This window comes from Suricata suricatta, chromosome 4 (assembly GCF_006229205.1).
Source record: "Suricata suricatta isolate VVHF042 chromosome 4, meerkat_22Aug2017_6uvM2_HiC, whole genome shotgun sequence".
In the NCBI taxonomy this organism is placed as follows: domain Eukaryota; kingdom Metazoa; phylum Chordata; class Mammalia; order Carnivora; family Herpestidae; genus Suricata; species Suricata suricatta.
Genome location: NC_043703.1, coordinates 134,344,314 through 134,365,127, shown reverse-complemented (window position 1 = coordinate 134,365,127; position 20,814 = coordinate 134,344,314). Strand labels below are relative to the sequence as shown.

At 37.8% G+C, this 20,814-nt stretch overlaps 1 protein-coding gene across 1 annotated transcript in view; it reads right to left on the bottom strand.

Annotated features, from left to right (window-relative positions):
- MAP4K3 (mitogen-activated protein kinase kinase kinase kinase 3) overlaps positions 1–20,814 on the bottom strand; it is a 192,940-nt gene that overhangs the window by 58,980 nt on the left and 113,146 nt on the right. The window contains exons 8-17 of the mRNA XM_029938550.1: positions 19,169–19,224; positions 18,529–18,576; positions 14,690–14,732; positions 12,627–12,699; positions 9,721–9,852; positions 9,495–9,557; positions 9,328–9,409; positions 9,122–9,232; positions 5,025–5,103; positions 1,192–1,250 (exon numbers count right to left, since the gene is read on the bottom strand). Coding sequence (XP_029794410.1) covers positions 1,192–1,250; positions 5,025–5,103; positions 9,122–9,232; positions 9,328–9,409; positions 9,495–9,557; positions 9,721–9,852; positions 12,627–12,699; positions 14,690–14,732; positions 18,529–18,576; positions 19,169–19,224 — 746 coding nt within the window. The remainder of the gene's footprint in view (positions 1–1,191; positions 1,251–5,024; positions 5,104–9,121; positions 9,233–9,327; positions 9,410–9,494; positions 9,558–9,720; positions 9,853–12,626; positions 12,700–14,689; positions 14,733–18,528; positions 18,577–19,168; positions 19,225–20,814) is intronic.

The following is a 20,814-nucleotide window of genomic DNA, read 5'->3' as shown; positions in this document are numbered from 1 at the left end:
AAATGAGGTTAGTCCTGCCAATAATTTTATTAAGGCAAATGCCAAGTCAAATCATACTAAGAAGCTTCTAAAATAGCAATATTGCAACAACTTTGCTTTGTAATAGTTTTATTAAATTAGTATATAATTGAAATTCATGCAATCCGAACTTCAAAAGAGAAACAGGAAACAAACTCAAGCTGCCCTGGCGAAATACCATTAGCATTTACAAACATCATGACTACTTTTTGTTAGCCTTCTACACCCTCTACACAAATGTTAGGTTCAAATGTCATAATACAATCATTTAAAGAATTTTTCTTTAACATTCCTTTCCTCCATGCTGGTATACTGAATTACAGTAACTTCACTTTGTTTGTATGCCTTTAGTAAAGTGGGTTAAAATAAGCATTAAATTTAAGAAAGTTTCCATTTCAATCCTTACTACCTATTAACAATAACTTTCTTCCCAGTATTGACCATAGAAGAAAAAAAAAAAAAAACATATAATCTGAAGCTCTGGGAACCTAATTTCATTAGGATTAATTTTGCTTTTTAAGTCTTATTTTTAAAATTCTTCCATCGGATATTCACATCTCAAATATTTGCAAAACATGTTTCTTCTAAGACTACATCTAAAAATATATGATCATATACCCAGGAAGGTGTCTATAAAACATTCACGAAAACACTCATGAAAAGGACATTCATATAGTTAGCAGCCTTACATAAATGACAGACTTGACCTACCATGTATGCCTGTTCTCTCCTGAGTTTTGGTCCCAATAGATCTGACTCTACCCTGATGTTTAGAAAATTCGCTTACACTCTTAAAAGGCTGCCCATAAATTCAGTGAGATGTATTTTATTGGTCCAACATTTTAATTCAAAATGGTGGCATTTATCCTAACAAATGCATATACAAAAAGCCCTTTGAAAACTGAAAACAAAAATGAAAAAAAAATTAAAACGCGAGCATTAAAAACATTTAATAAGAGAATGGTAAAACTAGTAAGTTTCTCCTAACTTTAAGAATATTCAATCTCAGCAACACAGATTTATTTTTTCTAATTTTAGAATTACTTACGTTTTTATTTCCCCAAATGCTTTTGAAAATATCAATAACTAGATTTTTTAGTCATTACCAATTATCACAAAGACTAATGAAAGTATTTATTTTTAATGTTAACATTCCAAGACTACACTACTTACAAGTTCATGATGTGGTTCTGTCTCCTTCCTTAAGGGTGGATCAAATTTTACTTGGCCAACTAAAGAAGAAAAGAAGTAAAGCCATGATCTCTTTCTATATTCTTAAAGACATAATAATTTTAAGTTACTCTATGTCAATACATTTAATTTTACCAAGTACCATATAGAGATCACAACCGAAAGATTTAAATTAAAAATCTGTTGGCTGGAAAAAGACCAAGGAAGTCTAGGAAGGTTATTTAAAGCTTAATCTGTTCATCCTAGGCCTCTTCCATAGTTAAAAAAAAAAAAAAGAAAGAAAGATTAGCAAAATTATGTTTAAGTTACAGCCAGGTCTAACTTGCTACTTCCCTGTGACCCAGCATTAACTAGAGACCATCTTAACTCAGGATTTAGGTGGGCAGACAGCAACGGAGGCAGAGTACTTGTGGAAGCCAGCCTTCGAGCTGGCCTCTAACGGTTCCTCCTCCTAGTATTCACGAATTTGTGTAGTCCCTTCCCACATCACCAGGGTTGGTCTATGTGACCAAATGAATATGGCAGAGTGATGGCGTATCACTTCCAAGATAAGGCTTCTATCTTGGGCTCTCTCTTTTGGACTACTTGCTCTGAAGTCATGTTGTGACCAGCCCTCAGGAGAGTCTGAGTGGCAAGTAACTGAAGCCTCAGTGAACAGTCACGTAAGCTCGGAAGCAGGCCAGCCCAGCCAGGCCTTTAAATGACTGTAGCCCCGGCTAGTGTACCTTTGTAACAGACCACCCACCCAAAGTTGTCCTGGATTCCTGACCCTCAGAATATGTGTGAGAGTAAATGTTCATCACTTTAAGCTATTAAATTCCGGGGTAATTTACTGTTTAACAGTAAGTAACACACAACTGTGGCTCATGTATAAACTAGCTAGATCATATATAATTAATTGTGCTTTTACCTTTTTCCTTGCTATTACTATATACTGAATGTTTCATTATCTTTACCTCTAATTCCTATATCTATCATTATCTGCATTTATAACCTGGGTAAAGCCTTCAAAGCCACTGAAATAAAAGCAGAAGCACAAACAGAAAACATTAGAAAGAAGAAACACAAGCACAAACGTATCACAGTTCAGCTAGTGAGTTTCAGCCAAAACAGCAATTCTCAATCCAGGTATAATCATTTTTATAATTGCTTTTATTTTAGCTTAGTATGTATGACCTACTGTGAATGTTAATACCAATGAAAAGAGACCAGGATATCTGAATATTTATCAATAGAAAGCATAAAGGCTGAGAAACACAGCCCTGTAAGATCCCAGTTGTGCAAGCAGGTATGTGGTTTACAGCTGTTACAGATCAGATACCAAATTCTGGTCCTTAAAGATAAGTAGGTTCTTCGATAATGGGTTCCTTATACCTGTCTGCACATGATCACACACCAAAGATCATAAAACAACCTCTAGGTAAGGTATTAAAACATTTTGTATATAGTATATTTTATATATAATATACGTGTATATAATACCTTAAAAATATGTATCACCTTGGTAGAGGCCTATTGAACAGCTCTCACCTATATTTGTCATCAAACAGCAAAATTAAATCTGTAATAAACTTATATGAGGATAGTTTGTGCATCTGTCTATCCTCTGTTACTGTCACATGTGAACATGCCTGCTTCCCCCCGCCAGACTGTATAATCTGTATTGTCAAAGTGGTGGTTTTAACATGCTCCCTCAACATACTAGAGAGATATGAACCTTTTTTTACTGGCAAATGGGGGAGAGGGACAAGGTCCATCTTAATTCACCTGCTCCCACCAAAGGGAGGGTACATGAGCATCTCAGAAACACTGGGGAAAGGGCCTCTAGTTTTAAACATCACACGTGCGCATATGCAGTTACAAGCTGAGAGTCACAAGTATAACTATGTAAAGAATGATTCACAAAGAACTACACTTTGCAATAGAGTCTGATAATATAATTTTTTAAAAGAACTGGATAACAAGACAAAACTACCTTAAATGAGATTTTCAATAGTGCTGAATAAGGGTTTCTAAATCAACTACAAAGACATCTCTGATCTCACCATCTGTAATATCAAAAAAATGACAAAAACATCCTATAATTGTTTTTTTTAAATTTAAAAAATAAAAAATTTTGCTCATACACTAAGGTTGTCATCTTCAGAAAAATACCTTTGAAGGGAAATTAGCAAGTTTAAATTATCTGGCTTCAGGGGTGCCTGGGTGGCTCAGCTGGTTGAGCATCTGGCTTTGGCTCAGGTCATGATCTCATGGTTCGTGGGTTCGAGCTCCGCATCAGGCTCTGTGCTGACAGCTAGCTCAGAGCCTGGAGCCTGCTTCCAATTCTGTATCTCCCTCTCTCTCTGACCCTCCCCTGCTTGTGCTATCTCTCTCTATCTCTCAAAAATAAATTAAAAAAGCAGAAGAAAAAAAAATAAATACATTATCTGGCTTCAGATGGAGCTTAAAAGTCACACAAGCAACTGCTGGCAGAGGCCCAAATCCCAGTCCTGGGCTTTTTGTACAATGCATGGCACTTTCTTTCTTTCAGGAGTTTCCTCCTTTTTAAGAACACCTCCAAGTAGCACCGGCACAAAGCTTCTCAAAGACCTTAATATACAGTGTACGGTCCAGCCAAAGTTCCAAAGGAAAGTTTACGAAGGACTTGCCATGTAAAATCCACACAAGTGCAGGGAGGCGGTTTCTGAAATGGAGCAGTGTTTGTGAAAGGCCACTGGGCTGGAGGCTGAGAGTCCAGGGCTTGCTGTTAACGGGGTGTCCGCACCCCGCCCCCCAGGCACAGCTCTGCATCTCTGCATTTCTTTTGTCTTTTTTTCTACTAAATGGCGATAGGGTCTGCCACTACTTAATTATTAGCTTTTCAGATAAAGAGATGGAATTCATCTTGAAGTATGAAGTGTATTATTATTATTATCATTACTAATCTAGCCAAAAATTGGCAACAGTTTCTTTTCAGTAGTTATCTTAAGTTACCACATTACCTAATTTCACTAAAGTCATTTTGGATTTCAGGTCCCTCAGGATAAATCTTTCGTTCACAGGAAAGTGTTATCAGAAGCCTGACTGCACTCAGTCAGTATTCTGACGAGAGAATTAGCGCTTCCAAGAAGAAAGCAGTAGTCCAGGCACTCTTGCTGCAGATTCCTGCTGGCAGAGCCGATCACTGAGGAGCTCACAGCGCCAGATTCCCTGTGAATGAAAGGTCTGTCTCCGCGGGCCCACGACTGAATACGGCCAAAGGAGTATTTTAAAAGACAAGATTCCTGGGCTGACCCAGGGCGTAGTGAATTAGAATCTGTGGACAAGCAGGGCATGGGACCCATTTTTAAAGGTGCTCAGTCACTCAGACGCTAAGCCAGGTTCCAGCTCTCTAGCTCTCCCTGCTACGCATAGTGTGGTCCTGGAATGGGAAGCACCCACATAACCCGGGAGCTTACGAGAAGTAAAGAACCTCATTCCCACCACAGATCCAGTGGATCAGAAGCCACTTCACAAGCTCTCCAGGGGAGTTATACACACCCATCGGTTCAAGAAGCAGTGCCTCGATGACTTCTGTCCTGCCCGGTTGAGGGATTTTATTCCTCCTCCCAAACAAGAACAACATAAATACATCCCCTCTCTCACCACAGAAAATTCCCCAGGAATAAGGTAAATGAAATTCTTACAGCCTTAATTAAACTCTACCTTTAAAAAGATTTACTAAGAAAGACTATGTGGAAGAAAATAAAACAAAAGTAATTGTTAACGAAATTATAACTTGAAGTCTTTATTCCTCTTTGTTAAGTTATGAACAGTGAAAAGTATATACTCACAGTTTATCTCTGAGCGTGTTTTTTCTTCTCTTACATTTCTACTTGTTGAGGGAATTCTATGTGGCACAGCAACAAGAGGCTGGGGAAAGACCAAAAGCAATAATATGTGGCATCTGATAATCGAGTCACAGTCTGATCCACAAAATTACCCAAATGTGAAAGAAAGACTCCATTTTATGCAAAAAACATAATGATTCTGTGCTTTTTTTTTTTTTTTTTTTTTTTTACAAAAAAGGCAACTACAAACTGGGAGCTCTAAGATTATGGATATATTGTATCCACAGCAGGTTCCCAATAAACATTCTCTGAGCTAAATATAAATAAATATACAAAACTGAGTATTTCAATAATTCAACACTATTCAAAAGCTGAAGCTTTCCCTGTTGCAGAAGAGGATACTGTGATTTTAAAAAATCTGCCTCAAGTTCCTATATCAAAAAGAATGAGGTGAATAAAATGAAATGATGCTAAAGGCATTAAAGATTTATGGTCCTTTTACTTCAGTAAACATAATTTTTCTCTTTTTATGTTTCTTCCTGTAGGAGCAGCGCTCTATTTTCTGTCCTTTTACTGCATTAAAATCTCTCTCTGTGTACTGACACTTCGAGAGGGAAACATTCTGGGGGGCGGGGGTGATGCGCTCGTGCTGTTGTTGAATCACAGACATCCCTCCAACCTTACGGAGCGCGAGGGGCCCGTCTGAAAGGCTTCTGCAGCTTCATGCCATACACCTGAAGGTCTCGCCTTAAGAGGTGATGCCAGCATCTATTTCATGTACCAAATAGGGTCCCCCCCGCCCCCCCGTGTGTGAAACACTTCTCTTGAAGTTACTACCTTTGAAGGAAATACACTCTTAGATATATCTTCGTGGAAAATGAAATTCATAAACATTTGAGTTCAAATTACCAGATTCAAAAGACAGATCAAGAACAGGACCCAAGTCGACTATTCTCAGTATTGGTTGGTATATCTCAGGAAATAAAGCCTTATGAATCTAAAAGACCCCAAATACTGAAATAGTGATAGGAGTAAAACAGCAGCAAAAGCCATGTCAAAGATGAAGTATTTAAACTTTACATGTACACAGTGAGTTGTAGTTTACAAAGTGCTTTCATATACCTCAGTTCATTCTGTCCTCCAAAATAAACATGTGAACCAAGTACTATTCTTCATTTTATAGATGACAACACTGAGACTCAAAATTGGGGCACTCAGCTAATTAGATGCAGCGCTGGAAAAAACCCTATACTCTTGATAACAATATATAGTAGCAAAAACAAACAAGCAAGCAAAAATAGGTATCCTGTCAGGCTAGTCACACGAATTGCTATTACCAGTAAACAGGAATAAAACTTGTGATTGCCTATGAGAGTAGTTTTATCTTCCCAGATTAAATGGTATAACTATAAAACTATTAAATCGTAGAATGCTGAGCAGAGTAAATGGGTTAACATGTAAAAGAAAATTATATCGAGTATAATGTACAGCATCTTTCTAAAACAGAAACTACATGGGAATCCAACATAAAAAAGTTAAACTTCCTTCCAACAGTGTGGGATATATAATAAATTTTAGAGACTACAGATCTAGCAGATGTGCTGTTTTCGAGAGTATTCAGCCTTCATACAACATGCACAGTGTCACAGCAAATGCTGAAATGCAAGTTAGATACATTTCAATTATGAGTGACAATGCAGCCGTTAGCAATTTCAAAAACAAAGCATTTGCAAATAATAAGATTATGAATTTCTCTGGGAAAAGTTTTATCTTAAAAGTGCTCCCCCCAACCTACAATATGAACAACACAATCTTCATAAGAAAGATGAATTTCTTTCTCTGCTACAAGATGTCAGAAGCATCTTTATTCCACAGACTGCTTCTGTATTTGGCTTATTATTTCTCCTGTTAAAATATATTTTCAAAAGGCCTTCATACTTCAGTGTGACAAGTAAACAGGATGAGCGAAGAGACAGTGATGCAGCCGTTAGTGCATTGAGAGGATGCAGCCTCAGGATGCACGGGTTTCATTACCACGTATTAGTTAAATGACACCCGTCCCCCTTAACATGGCTCAAATATCAGTCAGCAGTATAATAACTGTATGGTGTTCAGATATTAATACCTTATTAACATTCAGCACATGAACTATGATTGCGTAACATACAAACTGCACTGCGAGCTGTCCATTCAGTTCACCACGTGACGAACAGATGCACGTCATGCTCAGTGACCATCACATCGCTTCTTTCCATGCCTGTGATGGTCACTGAGCACCTGTCAGTCAGTTCGTGCACAGGCGGCAGAGTGGGTGGTTGTGTTCCCTCCTGGCTCCCAGTGAGGATACACTCATGTGACATTTTTAACAAAAACTGGTAACTGAAAGAGGGAATTAGCCAACAAAGATGAAAGTGCTGCAAGAAAATAAAAAGTGCGAAGTCTGGACTGTGCTGGAAATAAAATGTGAACAGAACATATAAATGGAGTTCTAGGAGAAAAGAGCTGACGGCGAGAATGCGGATCCGGCTGGCGCTCACGAGACTATAGATGCACAGGCAGGGAACTCGGTGAAGGCGACAGTACTGATGATACCAAGGAAGAAAGCGGTTGTGATAAGAAAGAGGAAGATGCTCCTAAGAAGTGGCTCCCACAAATACTTCACATCCCGGGAATACGAATCCTGAGCTTTTTCACGCATTGCAAGTACAAAGGAAAGCAGGCTGGAAGCTGACCCAAACTTAGAAAGGGGTAGGACAACTGGTTCACCAAGGGACAGAAAAGACACTTTCTCTGGGTCACAGTGTTAGGACAAAAAGGCAAGCACTGTGCAATCTACTCAGTAAGTAGACACTAGACAATTAATCTCTGCAAGTGTTTGGTAAAAAAACAAAACACATTAATTCTCTCTGGTTCCAATATTTTAAAAACAGTGTACTAGGTAAATATTAGTCTTACTGTTTTTTTTTTCACTTCCTTACACATTTAAAACTGACAGTAAGAGCATTTTTAATGTTCTGAAAGACATTTTTAAAGTCACAGAAAACGTCATTTTCCCCACTGATTATTAAGATTGCTTTGCAGGGTGTTGTGGCTAATGGGGTCATTTTTATGGTCCCACATTACCATGTAAATTGAAGGCTTAAGCAAAACAATAAAACAAATTTTCCCTACTATAATTATAAAATCAATAATAATACTGCACATGTCCCTTCAGTTTTATGTTTCCAAACTCCTTTCCAGCCCTTGGACAGAAGGACAGATTGCTTATCTAACTACGGCTGCATAAAGATGACAATATGGAAGAATGGGACTTGACAGGTTCTCTGGGACTGAAGACAACACGCAACCATCCTTCTGACCACTGACAGCGATCATTCACTCCCTCAGGATTAAGGAATTTACACCGTTTTAAGAACCTCCCATAAAGCCGGTCATCAGGGTATCCACCTCAGCTACACACCCAGTAACCAAATTCTGCAATGTCACATTTCCTAAGTTTTATCTTAGGTGCCACAACTATTAGCTGAGCAGGCATGTTAAATATGCCAACAGAAAAGAATGCTTCCATCACATTAGTTATTTTATTTGCTAACAACTCCACTGGGCTCATTTTTAAACATTTCCATAGTGGATAACTAAGGTTTTAGTCACCAACAAAATCAACCCTATACTTTCTACTAACCACTAATAATTCATGAGGTACTGTACCAGGATTGTTTTTAAGAGGAAAACTGAACAGAAATTTTGAATGTCTTCTAACATCTGACTTAGGTACTTCCCATTTGCACTTTCTCTTTTCGAGCGGAGGATTTATTTGGCAACTTCATCTGGAAAGGACTACTTTGAAATAACTACAGTATTTCACCAAGTGGATTAGACCGATGATCGTGCCTGCCATTTTCAGAAAACAGTCACCCATAAAAAGCCAGTAAGAAAAATCCAACACATGACTTCCCTGGGAGAGACCAATTCAAAGAGCTAATTATTCCCTCAGGAGTTCTTTATTTAAACTAGACCCAGAACTTTAAAAAACTGCTTCTGAGATGCACATACATGCATGCATATATGTTATATGTGTACTTGGTAAAAACAGTTCCTACCTCAGGATCATCATCATCAAAGTCATGGTAGGTGGAATGATCTGGATTATTCACTTTATCTAACAGTTCGATTGCCAAAGACCGTGTCAGAGGTTGTGTGACAAAAGGATGCTATGAAAATAACATAGAACAGAACACTCATTAGAAATCTGATTGGATGACATTTTATCTTTTGAAAAAAGGCATATTTCAAGGAACGGTAATACCTGTAGTAACTTCTCAGCAGTAGGTCTTTTCTTTGGATTTTTGGTGAGTGCCATCTTCACAAAATGATGAAAACTATTTGACCTAAGAAATTTTGAAAATTAAGACTTTTAAATTTTAATTCTTTTTTTAGTCATGATTATAAAGGAAATAACACAAAAACACTTACCACTTCATTTTATCCTTTAGTTTAGGAGGCTGAAAATTACTTTTTGTCATTAGAAATAAGGCTCTGAAAAATCAACAAATCGTTACACAGCATTTTAAGATGCTATATTTTAATATATAATATAAATAATTCTATTACAATTACTAAGGTAGAGCAAGACTAAGACTAGTATCTACGATGCAGTGAGTACTGGGGTGGGCGTCACCCCCGACTACGCCACACGGACCTCATCGGGTGTAAGTCGAACATGGGTGGCTGGAGCTCCGCGAGCTCGATGGCGGTGATCCCCACAGCCCAGAGGTCACACAGCTGGTTGTAGCCCCCTTTCCTCTCAACGGCGGCGACTTCTGGAGCCATCCTGAAGGAAATATTGCAGGAAAGAAAGAAACAAAACAAACACATTTCTGTTTACTGTATTTTCTGTCATATCCCCACCAGAGGCCCTTGGAACTATCAATATCTAAGCTGAGGCCCAGTTAGGCCTTGACAGCTGGAAAATAAGTATGGAGTATTTTAAAGATCTCTCTCAAGATCTTGATACCCTGAAAGACCCTCCATCCCAAGCCCCTACTGGTGATTCCTTGGTTACTTTGCTACACTTACTATAAAGGCTTATAAAACTTTACATTTGTAATACAGCAACATATCCCCAGTTTGTGCACACCATCATCTCTTTTCCTCTGGACAATGGAGAATTTCACAGAGAAATAACATCTTGCAATAAACTACCTACAATTTTTAGCTCTACCTGTTTACACCACTGAACCACACTCTGGCCTCTGTTTTCATGTCACCAAAACTGTTTATTGGGGCATCAATAACCATTTAGTATTTAGCTCATATTTACTATAGACTTAATTGGCAGTTTTTCAGTTTTATTATCATGGTGAAAGTTCTAAAATTGAGTGCTTTTAAAAATTGTATTTAGAGGAAAATTACCCAAATTTAGTTTTCTTTAACGTTCCTATACAATCTTATTCTAATTAGAGCTCTATAAATTTGCATTTGACTGATTTAAATTATATTAATTTTCAAATATAAAAATTTTAAAATCCTAAACAAGTTCTGAAAACAACCAACTCTTACATATCAAAAGAATGATTTAAAGAAGGAACTTTACAAATACACATTTGTTTTTCCTAGTATGATTTCAGAAAAGTCAGGTAAGTTGGTGTAGTAAAACACTCACACACTCACACACACACACACACACACACACACACACACACACACACCCTCTAACTTTCAAAATGCTTATTCTTAAAATCTTTCTAATCTTCAAGTACTTCTTAAAACTATTCGAACTGTCATAAGAAGAGTGAATTGTGAAGTATGTCGGCCATTACTTTACTGGTGGTGGGCATCTTGTAGCTCACGGTGGAAATGCACTAGCAGAGAAGGGAAGTGCGTAAAGCCGGTACGTGCGAGGAGACGGTCTCCGTGCCTCTGCAACTACACGAGGGAAAGACCCCAGCCAGCACTGCTACTCCGGCCGGCTGGCTGTATGCTTCCCACGGTCATTTGAGTTCATCTCTGAACCTCTTTATTCATTATATTACATGTTAATATATATTGTTATAAATATACAACTTAAATGTTATAAAAAATTGTTATCAGGCTAAAAAGGTAAGTTATGAAAATTAAAGTGAATGCTTACAAAAAGCTTGTTAAAGACAAGTTTCTAAAGATACAAAAAACCTAGAGAATTATGGAAGAATATGACAACTGTAAAAGACTAGGAAGGCTGTAGACTGCATAATTCCATATGTAGGACATTCAGGGAAGAGGCAGAAATTAGATTGGGTGTTGTCAGAGGCTAGGGATGAAGAGACAGAATTTACTAAAATGGGGCAGAAGAACACTTTCTTGGGTGCTGGAAACCTATCTTTTATATTGAGTATAGTGGTATTTCTCACCACCAAAGCATACAAGTCTCTCAATGCTGTGAGAACTGCACACCTAATAAGGCTAAATTTGTATCTCATAGACCTGACTTAAAAAAACAAGTCACATGCTTGTATGTCCAAGTTCTTTAGAACTAAAGATTGCACTCTAGAGAAACACAACCTGGAAATGTAGTTGATGTATTATGCATATGATTTACATTATTAAGACAGGACTCTAATTAGTGTGCCACTCAAAGAAAAGGCCTTGGTCCTATGGCAGGAAAGGGGAAAAAAGGGAAGGAAAGGGAAGGGAAGGGAAGGGATAGGGAAGGGAAGGGAGAGAAAAAACTTAAGAAATAAACTACACTCATATGTCTGAAATTAAAATAAAAAGTTTAAGGTACATCTGTATTAATTTTGAGATTTGCCATTCAACAGATGCTTCTGATTAACTGAGTAACTGCCAACCTTAGTCACTCTGGACAAGAGATTCCATTCTGTTCTACATCCCTAGAGTTCATGTGAGAAAGACATACAGAGACAGAGATGAAGAGTGAGTGTGCTCCAAAAATTTACTTTGCCTAATTCACAATTTCACATGTTCCAAAAATAGTTTCTACTCTCTTATGGAGAGATTCTTATGGAAACCATTAGAGTTTTTAATCTCTGAAGCTGCAGTTGGAGATCAGTTACCATCAACAAACATTTACTAAATATGTGTAAAAATCATGCTGGCCCCCAGAGAGCAAATGAGAGTTCCTTTATATCCAGGTTCCCAAAAGCCATTATCTATCAATCTTTTTAAAGCCTTTTCCAGAGGCACCTGGGTGGTTCAGTCAGTTAAATATCCAACTTTGGCTCAAGTCATGAATGATCTCATGGTTCATGAGTTCAAGCTCCATTTCAGGCTCTGAGCTGACAGCTCAGAACATAGAGCCTGCTTTGGATTCTGTGTCTCCATCCTCTCTGCCCCTCTCCTGCTCACACTATGTCTCTGTCTCTCAAAAAAAAAAAATAAATGTTTAAAAAAATTTTTTTAAGCCTTTTCCACTTAGTGAACATGATAAAATATTCTTTGGCTGTGTAATCCATCCACAAGTGTGTACCCGCCTAAATTGCTTAAACCTTTGGTGGTCTTAATTTGTTTTAGTCCTAAAATTTTTGACCACCCTATATTTTCAATAAATGCTGTATTCAATAATGATAGAGAAACAAAATGTTAAATTGTCAATTAAAATACAATTACCAATATGGTGTACCAATGAAAGACTTCCGTTTGGCAATTGTAGCTGTAATCTGTGCAGATACTCCAAAATCAGCTATTAAAAAAAGAAGAAACATTTAGGAAAAAAAACTGAGGGAAAATAAAATTATTTACAGTAACATGAGAAGAAATGCTTAATAATTATTTCTTGAAACTAATTTCATAGAAATGAGATATTCTTAAACATCACATTCAAATTTTTTAACTTTTATGGGTTAGTACTAAAATATCACCAAGTGGGGCACCTGGGTGGCTCAGTCGGTTAAGCGTCTGACTTTGGCTCAGGGCATGATCTTATGGTTTGTGGGTTCGAGCCCCATGTCGGGCTCTGTGCTGACAGCTAGCTCAGAGCCTAGGGCCTGTCTTTGGATTCTGTGTCTCCTTCTCTCTCTGACCCTTCCCTGTTCACATATTCTCTCTCTCTCTCAAAAATAAAAATAAAACATTAAAAAAATATTTTTTTAATAAAATATCACCAAGTAGGGTGTATTACAGCCAAATAGATTCCCATATATCCCTGCATGAATCAGATGGCAACAAAAGTCAATGATTTTGATGAGAAAGGGATAGCTGAGAAAGTTTAACCCGCCCAACTTAATATTATAATTTCAAATTCTCAGGACCTGAAGTTCAAGGAATATCACTGGAAGGGACCTTAAGTAGTAATATATTCCATTCACGTCCTGCCATACTTATGATGACTGACATCACACAAACCAATAATCTGCTTGCAAATCGACCTACCTTGAAGAGACACCTAAACAGAATATTCCCCAAAATCTTACCTTGGCAATACATTCTAATACCAACACCACTCACTACCAGGAAATTTGTTTTTATGCAGCATTTGCTGCTGTTCTTTAGGTATGTTGATTCTAAATATTTTCTAGTTTTTAATGGTCATTTCTAAATTCTTATCAACCAATACGTTATATATAGGATGTCTGTCATAAGGCATATAATATTAACACAAAATATTAAACTGCTGATAGAAACTGTTCAAAAGACACCAACAGTTAGATAAATGATTTTTTTTTTAATCTTTAGAGGTGGCTCAGGAAAATTCTATTATGTAAGTATTAATTATCAGTATTTATTATATTTTAAATCTCATTAGTTCTACTGTCAGGTTTAGTTCAAATTAGTTTTATTCATGCTTTTATGAAATAAATTTTTGAATTCTGATTTGTCTTATCGTAATACATAATTCAAAAAAACTTTCCTATTTATTAAACTCTTCATTTAATACCTAACATCCAAGATTCTGTTTATAAAAACTAGTATACTATACATGTTACTGGCCTCAAACTTTGAAATTAAGTCATTATTTAGATTTTGAACTCCATTTTAGTCATAACCTAAAGTTATCAAATAAAAGGCACAGTTTGAAATAAAGCAACATCCAGCATCTAAGTTACATTCTTATATTAGTAATACTGAATTTTATTTTATTTTTATTTTTATTTTTTTGAGAGAGAGAACAGGCAGGGGAGGGGGAGAGGGTGAGGGAGAGGGTGAGAATCCCAAGCAGGCTCTGCACTGTCAGTACAGAGCCCGACACGGAGTTTGACCTCACGACTGCTGAGATCATGACCTGAGCTGAATCAAGACTCTGACTCTTAACTGACTGAGCCACCGGGGCCTCCCTACTGTATTTAGTTTTAAATGCTAACATGGCGGATGTAGGACTTCTGGTGATATTGATTTTTTTTACTTTTGTTTGTTTACCCTTTTTGTTTACAATGCAATTCTGTACAGATTTCTTACTAAAAGTCATATTCCTCAGGTTGCAGGTGAAAGGATTTCTAAAGAATTATTATTTTGCCATATCTTTACTACAAATCTGTCATATGTGAAGGGCAGACTTTTTCCCCATTTGGGAGAAGAGGGAACAGATAGAGAGAGGTTACATATGCCCCACAAAGAGATTTCTACCTAAAAATACACAGATGCTGAGGGGAAAAACTAGTCCTAAGAGAGGCAAATATAAACTTATTATGTTCTGGAATAAATTTGCACAAATGAAAAACATTTAATTTACTTACCCAATTTTACATGACCATTATCCGTTAACAAAATGTTAGCTCCCTTCAAAGCAAGAATATTTTAGTTAAAGTAAGAAACTTTTTATCAGACGGCACATATAATAGATCAAATACCCATATTTAAAATACCACAAGTGGCAGCTTAGACCTAGAAACACTTAAAATTTAAAGTAGGCCCAATTAGAATGTTAAATTATTATATTCACAGGAAAATGTACTGTCTTTTAAGACAATCTGACTATTCTTATAAAATGTTCCACTTTGCAAAAGGTTCCTATCAACACAATATGAATGTTCTTATGAAAACGATGCATTAGTTTTCATCTAAATGTTATATTCTTACGGATCAAACATTGTGACTGCACTAAAATGTGACCTAATACCAGCATTTTTAACTCCTTGTATTACATCTTAAACGTGTTACTTTCTGTTCAGGGAATTCATCATCAGTTGAACCTTGCTGCTTACTACATGAGGCCGTCTGAGGACCACCCAGGATATAAACAACTAGCCGTAGACCCACTGGATTAAAATATCACCTGGCTGCAGACTGTGAGCTAACAAAATATACACTGGTTTCTACCCCTGTTCCTGGCACAGTCCTCCTGAAAGCCCTGTAATTTCCTAAGTGACAAGAGCCTTGGAAGCATCTTTCGTTCTAGTATACGCTCTCAGACCCTGGTTCTTGACACAGTGCTCCTGACATCTCTGTAATTTGGGGGGTTACAGAGGAGTGTCTTTTGTTCTACTGGAGCAACTGTGGGTAGGCTCCTGGATGAGGGCTGGTCACTGGAAAGACCACGCCATGACTAGAACTTTGGGATTTTCAGCCCTGCCCCCCATTCTCTTGAGAAGGGAGAAGAGTCAAAAATGGAGTTAATGACTGATCACGCCTACATGAAGCCTCCATGAAATCTCAATAGTATGGGATTTCGAGAGCTTTCAGGCTGAATTACACTGGGGGAGGGCATGGCTGGAGAAGGCATGGGAGCTGTGTGCCCCTTCCCACACACCTGGCCCTATGCTCCTCTCCCTTCTGGATGCTCATCCGTAGCCTTTATCATAGCCTTTAAAGCTGGAAAACATAAATGATCCCCTGAGTTCTGAGAGCCACACTAACTAATGGAACCCAAGGACAGGGTCTTTACGCCCTCTAATCTACACAGCCAGCTGCTCAGAAGCACAGCTGATAAGCTGGGCTTGAACGAGTATCTGGTGTTGGGGGGCGGGTGCGGGGTTGGGGAAGAGACAGTCTCATGGGGCTGAGCCCTTATCTGTAGGATTTGATGCTCTCGCCACATAAATAGCATCAGAATTGAGTTAAATTGTAGGACCCCCAGTTGGTATCAGAGAGATTATTTGTTGTGGGGAAAAAACCCTCCACACCTTTGGTACCACCAGAGTCAGAAGTGAAGTGTTCTGTATGAGTAATAAAGAAGACTCAGGAAGAAGCACACAGTCAGAAAGAACTGGGTTTTCCGCTATACAGAAAGGAAAAAAACTGCTTTTCCCATTACAATGACCTAGTGGCATTTTGGCCACTTCTACTTCCTGATCTCAGTTCAAAAAAAGATGATAAAACCACTTTATCTTCAATAATCTCAAACAGATAGACTGTTTAAATTTTATTTTAAATGAGCAAGCAAAAGTAAATGGGCTAAGTCTTTAGCCCAAGGTGCCAACAATCATGTAATCTTAGGCTTACAGGAAAAATACTAGGAAACCCATTTCCACCTAAAAAAGAGGAAGCCATAAAGAAGACTGCACCCCCTGGTATTACTGGGAATAATGGGAGAAAGAAGAAAAAGAAGGGAGAAGGGACTACAGCCGGGATTTTTAATCTGATCCAGGCCCCAGCAATCTAGATGTGTGCCACGGTCCTAGGTCTGGTCTTCCCCCGGCTCCAGATTAATTTTCCTACATTACAGTTTATATCACATTAGTGCATCTCTGGCCTTTGATGCTCCCCCATCCTTCATCCTTCCATCTCCTTCTCCTTGAGGAACCAGGTACTAGTTTACATTCTGGTTACACTAAAAAATAAGGATAAGCTCTAGCTCTCATGAAGTTTACACTGGATAGGAGAGAAAGAAAATCTAAGAAAATGCATACACACATAAACAAATGAACGAATCAACAAATGATTCCAAGCCAAGAAGAGGGAAGAACCCTAAAGCCAAGGAAAGCGGGAAGGGAAGGCCTTTCTAAGGCAGCTATGTCTGAGTAGATTTCTACATGAAGTGAGGGTGCAGAGGCATGCCAGAAACTGGGAGAAAAGCATTCCAGGAAGAGGGCACAGCAAATACAAAGTCTTGTTGCCAAAATGAGCTCAACATACTCCAAAAAAAAAAAAAAAAAACAGCTTAGTGGGGCTAGAACAAAATGAGTAAAATGGAGAGGGGTGTGAGATGAAGTCAGAGAGAAGAGCTGGGGCCAGATCACGTAAACCTTGCAGGCAGAGGTAAAACCCATCTGGGTTTTATACTGAGTAATGGGAAGCCAATGGTGGTTTATAAGTGGGAGAGTGATGCGCTCTGATTTAAAAAGATCAATCTGGTTGCAAGGTGGAGAAGGAAGTGTAGAAACACACTAACACAGGAGCAGGGAGACCAATCAGAAGGCTGCTACAGAAGTACAGGTGTAATAGACTGAAGGCTTAGACCAGGGGAGAAACAGTGGTGATAGTCACACTCTCCCCAAAAAGCTCAAGCTCTGGAGTTGAGCACACAATTCCTCATAGGATCGAGCACAAAACCGCCGGGCCATCCCTGTCATATGTCCTCTTCTGTTCAACAGTACGGCGCAGCTGTCCTCCTTTTAGTGTGACCCCACACTTTCCAACACCTTCATCTTTGCTTACATTGTTCCCTCTGCTTGGAAGGCACTCCAACCTCCATTTCTGATACAAATCTATCAGTCTTTCGAGATCATCTAAGTGTTGATGACATAGTGCTTTTCTTAATATACTCATGTTATGCTTTCTTCTCCCTATGAACTCCAAAGCTCTCTGCTTAGGTCATTTAAGTGGCTTATGAAAAATACTTAAAGTAAAAGATCTCAGCAGATGGTCTTGAGAGTCCACTGAAACTTCATGCAAAACATGAAGGCATATGCATGAGGACATTTTCTGAAAAGAGAGTCCATGTTTTCATCAGACTCAAAGAGCAACATGATTAAAAAAAAAAATTAAGAACCTTTATGCTAGAGAAAACCTCAGAAAACAAAAGGGGGAGAGAAGTAGGAGAAAAGATGAATGAGGAAGAAGGGAAAAGAAAAATAAATGAAAGGAGAAGAGAACTAAGCTGCGGAGATGGCAGTATCTTTAGAAAGAACTTCAGGAAGACGTGTCAGAGCCCCTGGTTTCCCGCAGAGCTAACCCCGCATTCCCCGTGCACCTGCTCCCCTCTGCCAGTTAATTCAAGGACAGTCAGAAGATGTTACAGTTGAATTTATCCATTTTGAGACATTATTAAGACTGCCAAAATTTACTATAATATACAAAGCATGAAATGTTCTAAAAATCCTAGCCTGATGGAAGCTAAGGACCTAATTTGCAATTTACAAATAAATAACTAGAGATAAGCTAATATGGGTTATTACAACACTAATCCATAAATGTATACTTTAAAAAGGTTAATTTTGTGGTAGGTGAACTGTATATCAATAAAGCTACTTTAAAAAAGTAATACAATTCTTAAAAGTATCACTCAATTTCTTTACAGTAACATACTTCAGATAAGAAATCCAACAAACAGACTAAGACAATTTTGCTCAACAGTTTGGTCCTAGTATTTAAAAATGAAGAGAGGGCCATTAGGTTAAACATATGATGTACATACCTTTATATCTCTGTGCATTTTTCCTTTACTGTGAAGATAATATAATCCCTAGAGTTTCAAGAAAAAAATAAAAAACAAAAATTAACAAGACTTTATTTACTACAGAGAGTATTTGGGATATAAAGTGATCAACTGAGTAGCAGTTTGTTTTTTATTACTCATTACAGAAAGTCTAGCAGTACTATCATTAATTTATTTTACTGAAATACAAAAGAATCAAGAAAATTAAAAAGGCAACGCTTGGTTGGAACCACTAATTTTCTTAAGACAATACTTTTCACTAAACTCTGAAAATGGTTTGAAATAACTTTTAAAAAACATAAATGAAAATAGTATTAAAATGAGTTTCAATTCCCCTAAGAGTGCTTAATTTTTAAGCCCTTCTTTGGTATTGAGAGGGATATAAAGATACAAAATAACAAATTCATAGCACTTAAGTTTGAGGAGGTCATATCATCACACTGAGGCTTTATAGTGCTTATCTGCAAATATAATTTGAGTGTACTGCACAATTAAAAATGTGTTACTATCCAAGAGTTCACCAAACTAGATGTTCAATCCTTACTTTAGTTAACAGACAATGCAGAGTAATTAAACAGTCTAATAACAAACGTTATTTTTCAATTGGCAGTGGACTCACCTGTAGTGTTTCTCTGCTAACATATGCAATTTGCAGTTCTGAGAGAGGTCCCGTTACTATAAGAGAAGAAAATTTATATTAATGAAATTAGTCAAAGCATGTTTTTCAGTAAATGGCAAAGTTTTACAAGTTCCACTAAGCAGTAGCCATAATACACCTAAAAAACTGTACTAAAATGTAAGCTCCATGAGGGCAACATTTTTTCAACTCTGACTTTCTCAGGGTTGTATCCCCAGTGTTTGCACGGTGCCTGCCATGGGAAAGCTGCTAAACAAATGTTTGTGGAATGAATAAAAGACTGAAATACTCCCTGAAATTAACTGTATTTTCATTTTTGTACCTTACTCATCAATATTACATCTTAAATGTTATAAGAAATAAATCATGGCCAAGAGGTTTACCTAGTTTCCTTTTTTTTTTTTTAAACGTTTTATTTATTTTTGATACAGAGAGAGACAGAGCATGAGAGGGGGAAGGGCAGAGAGAAGGAGACACAGAACCGGAAGCAGGCTCCAGGCTCTGAGCTAGCTGTCAGCACAGAGCCTGACGCGGGGCTCGAACCCACGAACGTGAGATCTGACCTGAGCCGAAGTCAGAGGCTTAACCGACTGAGCCACCCAGGCGCCCCGCTAGTTTCCTTTTTAATGTTTATTTATTGTGAGAGAGGAGAGCGTGCACACACGAGCTGGGAAGGGGCAGAGGGAGGGAGACAGAGAGTCCCAATCTGCACTGACAGCACATTACTATACCTTCACTATAAAAATCCAATCAACACACAAGTTTGGAATATAAAGGTCTCTTCCTTACCCAAACTATTACTCAGGCAATAGCAACAGTTTGGCCTAAGGTCTACCAGATACTTTTATGTAGAGACATTTTAAATAATGTAATGCTATGCATCTCACGCAAGATTATGAATGGAATCATACTACATACACAGCTCTGAAACCTGCCTTTTCACTTACCATAGAAACCTTTCCGTATCAATACATATAACTTAAATCATACTATTTAAATAATACTTCTCTGTGCATCTATCCACTACTAAAGACATGTGAGTAGTTTTCTCTTTTTCGCTATTAAATCACTTTAGAATAAAGAAATATATTCGATAGGAGAGACTATTCTAAAAATTGAACTAAATTCCAATGGTGGAATTTACTAGATAGTAAAAGGCGAAAGATTTATACGATCTGAAGAGAAACCAGAGTATGGAATTTACTAGATAGTAATATCACATTTACCTAAACTTAACAGCTTGGTACAAATATTTACTTTGGAGAACTTGTGGTATTTTACAATTGTGGGAGAGAGAAATATATTTCACTTAGATTCTATTGGGATGCCTTGTATCAGGGAGCCTGGGTGGCTCAAGTCGGTGGAGCATCTGACTCTTGATTTCAGCTCAGGTCATGATCTCATGGTTTGTGAGATCAAGACCCTGCATTGGGCTCTGTGCTGATAGTGCAGAGCCTGCTCAGGATTCTCCTTCTTCTCTCTCTCACAGACTCTCTCTCTTTTGTGCTCTCTGCTCTCTCTCACTCAATCAAAATGAATAAATAAACATCAAAATAAAAAGATTCTGTTGAGAACCAGTCTGGGTTTGAATGTCTGGGGATAAACCATAAAAACTAATTTTTATGGTT